Genomic DNA, 12,474 nt, shown 5'->3' on the forward strand with positions numbered 1-12,474 from the left:
TAGATACCGAAAACCCAGAAATCTAATTCCTAAATCCTATACCTCTCATGTATTTGTTGTACACTCATGTCGAAAATGATTGTCGCATATCTATAACTGCCTTCTTGTAAGAATATAATTTCATAATGATTTTGCAGGGCACTTTAAATACTGATACTATGTGTATAATGTGTATAATGTATATTTGCGGTAAATTCCATAGGAAAAGAAGTATAAATTCGAAAATTAGAATGAGTAAAACAAAATGTTACTAAATGAACAAGAAAGTTTTATTTTCGTTTTATTGTTCTTATTTACTGCTCTTTTGACATGAAATTTGACACATACGTGTCTTTGCCTATTATGCAGATACTAACATGATAAAAAATACAGGGCAAATTCTTTATGAAATTCCTACAACAGCATATTTATAGACATGCGACAATAATTTTGAACATGAGTGTACATATTTACTGCCCCTGGCTACTGAATCCTTACAAAGCTGCAAAATACATTTGTACTTCATGAAATGGTTTAACACTAAACTCCGTTGATAGTACTCTTACAATATTATTGTTCTTCCAATGAGTGATAATGCATTTTCTTTATTTGCACAATGATCAGTAGCAACTGTGTTCTGTTTCTTTATCACTTTCGTCTCTTGCAAGGAAAACATCCCTTTGTTCAGTACTCTCTAACACTTTCTGTTGCGTGAATTCGGCGCTCTAAGAGTGTAAGAAATATTGATGAAGAAGAAAAGTTGTCAGAATACTCTAAGAAATTTCAATTTCTGTATATTTTAAGGAGTTCATGTGTAATTTACGCCATTACTGACTCATCAAGTAAAAGGTCATCAGATCTTTCATTTTGTCCTTGGTATACATCATCAGCATATAAATAATATCCTTTCTTGATTGTGGCTACCCTAGCTTCGAATTACATTAATTACATTATTACTTAAGTACTTATATTATTTTTTTAAAAAAGTGGTTTTTCCAGTTACTATAAGCAGTTGTGAAAAAATTAAAGCAATTGATACTTGGAATCACACAATTCGTCCCGAAATGGTATGGAATTTACCCAAGAGGTCGTTTGCGATCAATTGAAAACCTACTCGCAATAATACGGAATATATAATAGTGCCAAACAAATCAGTAAATGTGACTGATTACACTGTCTAATAAAATAATTGCACTATACAACAACTCCGTAGCGCCAGTTAAATTACAGGACAAAATGGTGTCATTTGTGCGAGGACTATGAAGTACCGGTTCATGTTGCCAAGTCCAATGATTTAGTTAGACTATATAATATCTGTAGAAAACTACAATTATAACATAAAACAAAATACGTGTATATTAGCAATGACTTTATATTAAGTAAGTCATTAACTACACATGGGACATTAATGGGTTAAATGGTTAGTCAGTTTTGTTATTGGAAGCATGCTTCTGAACAATAAATTTGAGTGCTCTCTCTACATGAATAAAACAAATTAATTAAAATGTACACAGAATTGTTCTCTAATTATTGATTTAATTTGTGTTTTCAGAAAGTTTGAATATTTCATGTCTTGAAGTTGGTTTAATTATTGTAAATATTGTCGCTCTCAACAAAATACAGTGAAACGATAAAAAAAAAAACATGCTGCCATCTGTTGGTTAATAGTGTTTCTTTACTTTCACCTTCATGTAAAGAATTAGAGCTTTTAAGTATGATTTTAATCTGAATGAACAGTGATGCGAAAGCTTGGGCGCAACAGCTAGTTTATTTATATATCAGAATATTTTACCCTTGTCCAGCAATGTTAAATGAAATAACGTAAGTAAAAGGTTAATGGTCACCGCAAGAAACAAACCACATCACTAGGAAGTAATTTCGAAGAACATAGTCTTTATCTTCAGCCTAGGCACACTTCGAAAAGGATTTAAATCATAGGAAAAAAATTATGGATAGGTAAAAATGCTTAAAAAGAATTTTAAAAATATGCGAAGCAAAATTCTATCTTTGATGCTGTATGAAGAAATGCTAATTCATGTTTGATTGAAAAAGCAAAAACAGCAACAGAACGAAAAATTAAAGAAGCGTATTACATTCATAAGGGGAAACCGGCACTTAATTCAAATAAAGGTGACATAAATGCCATTTGAAGCAGTGTTTTTACTACTCATTTCCGTTGTCTGGAAGGTAATGAAAAAAGAAAAACAGTAAACAACAGTGAACAGTGACAAGTGAATTACTATTAACATGTCTATTTCTAGTGACAAGAAGATTTTTGCTTCGCATATTTTTAAAATTATTTTTAAGCATTTTAATCTATCCATCATTTCTTTCCTATGGCTTAAATCCTTTTCGAAGTGTGCCTAGGCTGAAGATAAAGACGATGTTCTTCGAAAGTACTTCCTAGTGATGTGGTTTGTTTCTTCCGGTGACTGTTAGCCTTTTACCTACGTTATTTCTTAATTATCATCACCGCTCGCAATACAGTGATAATGTTAAATGAAATCTAGTTAATAGAAACGAGATAATAATATTCCAATAATGTATTACACTGATTCAAAATATATTTTTAAAAACTGTAATAGGCAACGTTTGCTTACCCTCTTCCTTTCAGAATGTTAATATTTTAGCAATCGCAGGACTAACAAGACTAGACTAATTATTACTGACGTTCGCCAAATATTCTCAAACAATTAAGTACAGCTTTTAATCAGAGTTATATTATTTAATTTGTATCTTTGAATGCTGGCGAAACCGCGCAATTTTGTTGGATATTTTCGGCTCATGCTCAAAGTTCTTGACGCAGTTCCGATGCTCTTAAGCAAGGATGACTGAACACTTTGTATATAATTAGGTAGAGCAAACGAGTCCCGTAGTGGGGGAATTAAATTGTTTGTTTACTATTCTTCCATCAAAATATTTGGTAAGCAATTTACGTATTTTAAGTGCATGTTATACATTTTTATATATGATATATTGAGTTCAAATTTCTATGACCTAAGAACTTCGAAAATACACATGTATTTATGAACGAAGAAAAAAAGTAAGATATGACCTGAAAGCCACGCAGTTTCACGCTGCTGGAGTAGTTGAATTTAGGCGCCAGTAGTATGCGTCCCTCGGACAAAAAAGGAAATAATTCCAGCGATACTAATAAAAGGAGAATATATATATATATATATATATATATATATATATTTTTTTTTTCACCAAATCCTCTATAGAGATGAGAGCACCGACCTCGATAGTGAGAGAGTGAGTGGCTGTTATGGGAAACGGACTGGATGACGTACTGGTTAACGCATCGGCACGATATACTTGAGGTCTCGGGTTCGAGTCCCGGTCCAGCCAGTCACTTATTCACTCTTTGCATTATAATTCCAATTAATATTAAATATTTCTTATATATGATAAATGTTTTTTAAAGGGGGTGTCTTATTATCATAAGTTCCAGTGATAATTTCAGTGGACGTCCAAACAGAAATTCCAAAGTCATACTTGCGATTGTGCTTAGTGTGAATTTCCAGTTTCTCACAGTATCACTTTCTTCCCTTGCGTATTTAAAGTCTATCCGGATGTGCATGTAAATCTTTGCCACCAATATACAACAAAGAAATTGGACTTTAGATATCACTGGAGGAGAGGAAAAAAGATAGATTGATAGTAAAGGCTGAGGTGGCGATTTTTCTTTGCAGTGTTGATCATATCCTGTTACACAAGGTCAATTTTTTCCAAGAAGCGAAATTCCAAATATCTTCGTTAATAATACTGGCAAGCATATTACTGAGTAATAAGAACTAAAATATCTCCAAAAATATGCTTTTATATCAGTCACTTCGGACTCAAAATGACCTTAAATTAAAATACGACACAACTAAAATGAGTAATGAAAAACGTATTTTGGTGTTCGTAAGAGTTAGAATCTTGTTTATAATTAACTAGACACGTAAAAATATGTCAGGATAAAATTATGACATTCGTTCTCTTCAGGTACTCTCATTCTTCATATCCATTACTCTTAGTTGTTTTTTGTTCCCTTTACGTAATAGTAATGTTTTTCTTTCGTAGTAGTTAATTTTTAAACTAATGTGTAATTTGACTAACAAAGAACAACTCATTTGTTTCAGGTTTACTCAGTGGTTACGGTGCTTCCCAGTCCAATCAAAGCAACCAGATTGCACCACCCCCTACCCAGCAGGCACAGCAGCAAATGCAGATCCCACAAGACTTAGTTATGCGTCTCCTACAAGTGCAGCAGGTAAGGATCTTAAATGTTGCATATGTATTATCATCATTTATTCTACTGCAATTTCAAAATTTGCGTATCCATTATTGCCTCGTCTTTATTGTTTACTATGAACTCTTTGCACCCACGCTGTTTCTACTTTCCGTTTTCCCAAACTAGTTCCACTTTATTTCTACTTGAAATTCTGATTTCTAAAAATATGTTGCACTTTCAAGTTTACGATTCTCTCTTGGAACCTTGTTTATGGAGGATAGAAGTACGAAAAAGTACGAGAAAAAGTAATAAAATCTCCAAGGAAATAAAAAGGAACTGCAAAAATAGAGTAATGCAAAAAACATTTCATCGATAGGTGCCTAAATGATCTAAATGTCTAACTGATCAAATGGTAATGCAGCAGGCTGGGGAATGGTGAGATGAAGTTACATTTATTTTGTTCAGGGGGCCGCAGTAGCTCAGTGGTAGAGCGTTCACCTCTGGTGCATAAGGTCCTTGGTTCGATCTCAGCTCATGTCAAGTGAGCATTGTGGTGGACAAACATCGTATGCGTGGGTTTTGTCGGAGTTCTCCCATTACCCCCCCTTTCTTCATTCCATTATTTTCATTTATTTCTAATCATCATAGTCTCCTTTAGCCTATCTGGCATAACCGAGGGACGTAAAACTTAGAGATTTCATTTCCATTTTCTTTATAACACTTTTTCTCTACATTTCTCTGCAATTATTTTCGTGGGTTGCGTCGTCCCTCTCTTTTCTTTTGAAGATCTGCGTAGACTTTGACTTGACCGTGCATTCTTCCTTCACAGCGTTTAAGTTACACGACCAGACTTTAGTCTCAAGCATTTTTCTCTCTTCTCCGGTGATGAGTCGATGAATCTTGAAAGATAGTATCATTATCGTTCGGTGCGCTTCTATTTTAATTGTCATTTTGACTTCCATATGTCAAAGCAGGAAATTCTTTGTTGTAACCATTCCGGCTCGATCCCAGCTTGCGCGAAGTAGGCTTTGTGGTGAACAAACACCGTATTCGTGGGTTTTCTCGGAGTTCTCCCATTTCCTTCTTAATTTCACCATTTCGTTCATTATCATCGTTTATTTCCCTTGGCCTGGGAGCGTAATCGTGAGACGTTAAACTAAAAAGGAATGTTACCGAATCTTGACAGTAGACTAAAGTGTGGATTTATGTAATAATATGCAGCTTAATTTTGTAAAATACATGAGATTGATTATCGCATACAAGCGTAGTCTGCTATTATCCAAATCCAGTCTTTTATAATTGGATTTTGTTACATCCCGTTGCAAGTGAGTGCAGGGATGATCGGACAATTGTTCACGGATGTAATGGTAATTTAAAGTTGGAAATCGGAGTAGAGTTTTTAGGAGAAGCAATAACAATGAACTTCAAGTAAAGTAAAAATGTAACACAACAAAACTGAAGGTTTAGATTCGTTACTTGAAAACAAAATTTTGTACGCCTTTCAATATTGGTAATAGGCAAATAATGTTAATTCTTGACACATTACGTTCTTTACACAGTACTGCACTTGTAATTACCAATATTTTTCTCCTTCAATATAATTCCGAAAAGAATAAAGAAAAATAACTTTTGGAATGATTTCCAATAATCTATTCATCTTACTTATGTTTGATTTAGTAGCTTTAAAGTCAAAATATCCATTTGTAATTTTATCAAATATATACAAGGTGTTTCAAAACAACACCTACAACGTTTGGGAGGTGATTCCTGACACCAAGATAAGACAAAAAATATAGACCAACCTGGGTGCACAAATGCTTCCTTTCGGTGTTATAGGCTGCCAAAAACATAAAAACATGAACTTTAAAGGTCCATAACTCCAATCAGGGAGTAATCTACACCCCCCCAACACCCCCCTAACACCCCTCCAAATTTCTTTACACACACCCCTGGATGGAAAAGGAATACTCCCCCAAATCCAATTGTATCAACCAGTATCATATAGGTTATTTATTACATCAAGTTAAAAAAGGTTTAGCGTTTAGGAAAGACGGCAATAATCTTATTTATTTATTTCACTTCAAAATACGAAGCGATCTCGTTCTCATGTACGGCTTCGAGAACCACATGACCTCATTGTTTCGGGCGGTGTTCCGATCGAAACAATTGACAAAACAGACCCGCTCATACCTACCCTCCTAGGCTCCGCGATCGTTTCCGAGAAAACATATTGACAGACAGATAGATGCAGATGACTGAAATTGGCAACGTCTTGAGCGGTCATTCACCTACCTCCTGCTCAATAAGAAAAAATGTAACAATATAGTTATAAACCTATACCAGATTCAGTTGGTAAGTGCTACTCTGCAACAGGCTCGCAACCATAGGGGGGTGAGCCTCCCTTAATTTTTCATGTCCCCTTCAGACCTCAATACAAAATGCACAATTTAGATATTTGTAAGAGATTTTTTAATGACTTGGCACCTCCTAACACATTCATGCCCCCCCAAAGTTCTGTGGCTGGTTTCGAGCCTGTTCTGCAAGTGATGTATCAACGGACGGACGTTAGAAGGGTGTAGTCAAAACGTTTTTAGAAATGAAGAGATCGATCCAAGTAAGAATTATATATATATTTTAGACTGAGTCTAGTGTTATGCAGCAACGCATTTGGTGCTAGCTTAATTTTTTGTAAAGTGTATTTTTTATTCACGTAAGTTCATTGAGTGGAACAGGGCTCATAGCGAGTCACTTTTTTAACTAAAATTTACTTTTTTTTAAAGTTTGTCACTAAAAGTTACTTCTTTTCAAATTTGTCACTAAACGTTACTTTTTTGAGAGGTAAAGTGACTTTTTCGTGTGATTTATGTTTTGCACTGGCAGTTTTCTAAGAAAAATATAAAAACAAATGGAAAAAGGCAGAAACTTGTTACTCATTACTCTTCTGAAAGCTCCAGTACTTGCTGCCATATGTGAAACAGTCAGCTTTATTCTCACTTCAGCTTTTATTCTTTCTAAAACACAGTGGACGGTTGGTGGATGCTTAAGCTCTCAAGGTGGGATTGAGAACCCTTCTTTGTCTATTCTTTCTTCTATCATAATACTGTAATCTTTTAGTTTTCTATAATAGTTATCGCTCCGTTGAACGTTGTGTGTGTGTGTTTGTGTGGTTAATCATGTTCGTCTTGTGTTACGCTTCTTGTAAGTTCTTCTTAAGGGTAGGCGATGAATTTGAATATTTCACGTTTTTGAGAACTCGTAATGCGAATTATAATGTCTGGGATGAAGAAATTCGGAAATAGGCCAGAACTGGTTCCACTTACTCAGAAGCTTTTTACATCTGCTAAGTCTGCTTACCGTAACTACAAAGCTTATTTTGAAAAACTAAGAAAGGAGGAAGGTCAAAAAGAAGTAAAGAAGAAACAAAACAACAAACAAAGAGAAAGGTGATGGAGAAATTGACAAAGGAAAAAAGGGGCATAATGAGATTTTGGTCACATTTGCGTGTGCTTTTGGCCATTTTTGGCCACTTTTCAACTATTTACAAGAGACCAGACCACTATGTCCAGGGATTATTAAAATTAGGGTATATTAAAGAAGGAAAAACAGAAAGATACAAAATATTTGTAAATTGAAAAACTGGATTTTTGGAAAACAACTAAATCAATTAATAATTTTCTTATGAAAGATATTCAGAGCCAATAACGTAGCCAGGAAGGTTCAGAAAAGGAGATTAAGAGATCAAATAATATTACAACAAGTAACGTTAACAACAGGGTTAAAATAATCAAATTGGAACTATGTACAGTGTAAATTACTAAACCAATGTGATTTCAGCATGGAACGACGGATTTTTTCCCAATTAATATTTTGCAAAAATATCACCCATTAAAACTTGTTGGGGGTGAATAAATTGAAATAATAGCAGAATTTTGCAAAATAATTACAATAATTCGTATGTAATGAATTCACGTGTAATTACTGGGTAAAATAGTGGCAGTTAATTCCTAATACAGTGAAATCTCTCTTAACGAGCATCTCTCAATAGTGGACATCTTCATAAGAGGACAAACTTTCTTATTCTTCCATTTTATAAATATGTGTGAAGTGGTGTTATGAGAGAGAACCCTTCCATTTAGGGACACCTCTCATCTACGGACAAATAATCGTGTTCCACCGATGTCCGTTTTGAGAGGTTTCCCTTTATTACTTAGTTTCATAATAATAATAATAATAATAATAATAATAATAATAATAATAATAATAATAATAAATGCTCAAATGTGCGAACTTACTTTATTGAACGTAGCTGATATTATTATTATTATTATTATTATTATTATTATTATTATTATTATTATTATTGCAATAGTTATATAACAAAATATACTGTTTTCTTGTTTGAGTTTGTTTAAAAATTATATCACTATTCTGAGAGCACACACCCCCTTTTATTTTGAACACACCCCCAAGTAAAAATTTCTGGCGTACTTACTGACTCCAATACTATGGGACCTACCGTAGTCAAGTCACGACTTCACTTAGGAACTAGTATGTACCTTATCCAAATATCTATGTTTCAGAATCCTAAAGTACTTCCGCAACAATTTTTATAGAGGTAGTTTGTGAGTACTTCAGATTATAGCCAAACTCCCTGTATAAAAATTGTTGCGTGAGTACCTTAGGATTCTGAAACATGTATTTTCGGATAGCACACATATTAGTTCTAAGTGGAGTCTTGACTATGGTAAGTCTCATAGTTTTGGAGCTGTGGACCTTTGAAGTTTTCTCTCTCTCTCTCTCTCTCTCTCTCTCTCTCTCTCTCTCTCTCTCTCTCTCTCTCTCTCTCGCTCTCTCGCTCTATCTCTCTCTCTCTCTCTAAGGAAGCATTTATGCACCCAGATTGGTCTATACTTTTCGTCTTAACTTGGTGTCAGGAATCACCTCCCAAACGTTATCGGTGTTGTTTTGAAACACTCTGTGTATATTTCACTTTCTCTTTACATAGTTTCACTCATTTCAACCCTCCCCACTGGTCTAATAACTAGCGCGCGCGCCTTTTGTGCATCGATTCCTGGTGGGAGAGCCTTGAAGTTTGAACGCATTACGATAATGCGGATCCCAGTTAAATTGTGGGTCCACTGCTGGTATAGCCTCGATGGTGAGAAGAAATGGTAAACTCCTACCAACCAAGATTCCACTAATTTCATGGTTTTTCTAATTTAATTTCGAATATTCAAATACCACTGCACTTTCTGTCGAATTTTTACTTTCCATATTCAATAACACACACACACACACACACACACACACATATATATATATCACATTAAAGTACAGTGAATTATCTATATTGTATCAGGAGTTCGTACCCATAAAAGCAAATACAGGACATTCATACCTTCTGATGAGCAAAGTGAAATACCTTTACATGCCGACACATAGAGGACAGCATTTGTGTTTTCAGCAGAAGGCATTTTATGATAGCATATGTCAGATATGCACAAGATTGGTTGACTTTGCGGACAGCCGAGCATAGCCCCTTTCTTTTCCGTGTTTTTTTTTTTTTTTTTTTTTTTCTATCAAATATGTTCCACAATACATTATTAGCGTTTAGCGAAAAAATAGTTTATGGAATGTGATGAGACATGCAAATTCATAGATCTTATTGATCTGAACAAAATAGTGTGAGAGTGAGTGAAATCCTCGTGCGTAGTTTTTGAGATTTTTGTAAACCTAAAAAATGCTTTATGATAAATATGTCACTTACTAAGACGAAACTGATTCCAAAGTGTACATTAATAAAACGTTTCATTATAATATTAGCAAGGTGATAGTATACGCAATATTGTGAAGAATTAAAATTGGGCGTTAGATTTCTTGGCTTTCGGGATGTGAGCTTCTCACGCATGAGGGATGACGTTCCTCGGAGAGCACACTACCCGGGGAATTGGGGAGAGAGAAAGCGGTCTGGGGCCATATTTAGATACCATCCAGGGATTTGCATGGTGCGAATGAGGGGAAAACCTCACTCAGGGTGGCTGTCCTGAACTTTTCCGACCGAGTATTCTACCAAATATCGAATCTGGGACCGCTCGCACCAAAGGCGAGAGCGTGAGCAAATACACTACCTGAGGCTGCAGTATTGTTAAAGAGATATAACCCATAATTATAATTAACTTTTAAAACTTTAATTTTATTTAATTAAAATATTGTCCAAAGTTAAAACGTATCAATCGATGGATCAAACTGAGATTAACCTTTAAGCGTCGGCCAGGGATTTTAACGAAATTGTAGACTCATTTCCTAGTGAGCCCCCCTAATTATTACAGAGGCATGATTCATATATCGTCGGAAAACTTATGGATCATAGATTCCAACGAGGTAACACTTGTGCAATTCCAGCTTTATTCATAGAAAAAAAAGAAGAAATTGAAAAACTCCGGAAAAAATATGAAAAAAATAAAATTTGGGAGGCTCTAGCAACCCTTACAATCACCCTACGCTGACAAAATGAAGCTCATGTGTAGGCAATACACTTTTGACAATTATATGCAAAAATGGTAGCCATTGCTGCAATACAAAGCGAGATAAAAATTCAGAACCAAATTCCTAATAAAAATGCCATGTACTTATATCATTTTCGAGGGCCGTTGCAGACCACGTCAGCCCTAGTAACCCCTCCCCCCTAATTATCGCAGAGTCATAATTCATACATCGTTGGAAAGCTTTGGATCACAGATTCCAAAGAGGTAACACTTGTACAATTCCCGCTTTATTCGTGGAGGAAGAAGAAAGAAAAAACCCGGAAAAATATATATATAAAAAATAGAATTTGGAAAAAGTAAAGAATGACTAAAAAAATTGGTCAACTATGCCTCTCTCTTATTCCACACACACAACCAACAATTAGTTTTGCAGGGTATTGGCGTGTAGTGGACTACTTCATTGTTTCGCATACTAATTTTTATGACTGTACCCCCAATGGGTTAGGGGGGATGTCCTCCAATAAAAACTTATAAAAAAAACAAAAAACACGAATTTTAACCTCCTCTCCCTCCGCCGTGGTACCCCCCACATACATAAAATGCATACCCTTGGAAAGCTTCATCCTTCGGAAATACATTGATACCAAATTATCTTGGTGCCTTAATTAGGAGCTGAGCTATGAAGGTTTAAAGCCATGACGCAGGGTTGCGCCAATAAGCGTTTAAAGGTTAACAAAATAATATGCTTGAGTAAGTTCTCATGTGTGGTTTTCGAAAAAATCGGGAAGAACGAATTTTTATGATGATAAAGAGCATTTTGTTCGTTACCAGTCTGATACATTTGAAAGGTTTTATTCTGTTATAATAATTATGTATTTATTTACTTATTCGCATACTTAGAAGAAAAATACTGACGACATGCCTTAGTGGCACTTTTATTGAGATAAAGGTAGAGCTTAAGTACTCCAATATCCAGTGCTGTAAAGACATACGTACTTTACCAATCTCGTATTGGTAATTGTAGTCTTTTCGCAGAAATGAATTGCTTGACTCAGAAGTGTGTTCCATATCCGAGTTCAGAGCATTTAGGAGATCTGTCAGAAAAGTTCAGGACTGTACACTGCACGTAGTGGAGTTATACACTTCGCATGTACACGAAAATGATAAATGTAAAATAACATATTCTACATTATGCGTTTTCCATGCTACACTCTAATACATGGTATTTACATGTAATGCGAATGTCACATCTGTATATTACATGTTGACAAACAGGCACCTTCCTTTTACTTTTCATTCTTGCTGCATTGCGAATGTTATCAACAATTTATTCAAGGTACTTTACATGCACATATTCCCTCCATTTACTTGCATGTGAGTGACTACGTGTACATTGCATGTTCTCATTTTAATGTACAGGCTCTGCACAACGCGTGTTTCCGTGCAAAATTTCCAACAGAAGTTTAATACTTTTTCGACATGCATAACACCTGAAGACAATGTGCCTGTAATATTTTCTTTACATGTGTTTTTGCTGAAACAGGCGCCTGTATAATGCCTGTCAAAATCTGACAGGCTTTTACAGGCAGTTCCATGTACAAAACATTGCATGTTTTCTCAAAAATTTTCATAATAGGAATTAGAGCGTTTAATGTCATGTAGTGAATTTGTGTGTGCAGGGAACATATTTCTCTCCTACTAACCTGCTGTTGATAATGTACAGTATGCGGCACAACAAACAGTATGGAAATTACATCATTAACATTTATTTATGTATTTATATGTTGTAAA

The 12,474-nt window shown here is 35.0% G+C and overlaps 1 protein-coding gene across 9 annotated transcripts in view; it reads left to right on the forward strand.

Annotated features, from left to right (window-relative positions):
* LOC145692808 (uncharacterized) overlaps positions 1–12,474 on the forward strand; it is a 150,718-nt gene that overhangs the window by 73,990 nt on the left and 64,254 nt on the right. For all 9 annotated transcript variants that reach the window (XR_014132643.1, XR_014132644.1, XR_014132645.1 and 6 more), the window contains one exon: positions 4,107–4,237. Coding sequence is in view for 6 of the 9 variants with exons in the window: in XM_081768300.1 (XP_081624426.1) it covers positions 4,107–4,237 (131 nt within the window). In the remaining 3 variants the exon portion in view is untranslated. The remainder of the gene's footprint in view (positions 1–4,106; positions 4,238–12,474) is intronic.

The sequence above is a fragment of the Thermobia domestica genome, chromosome 8 (genome assembly GCF_964235325.1).
Source record: "Thermobia domestica chromosome 8, izTheDome1.hap1.1, whole genome shotgun sequence".
Lineage (NCBI taxonomy): Eukaryota > Metazoa > Arthropoda > Insecta > Zygentoma > Lepismatidae > Thermobia > Thermobia domestica.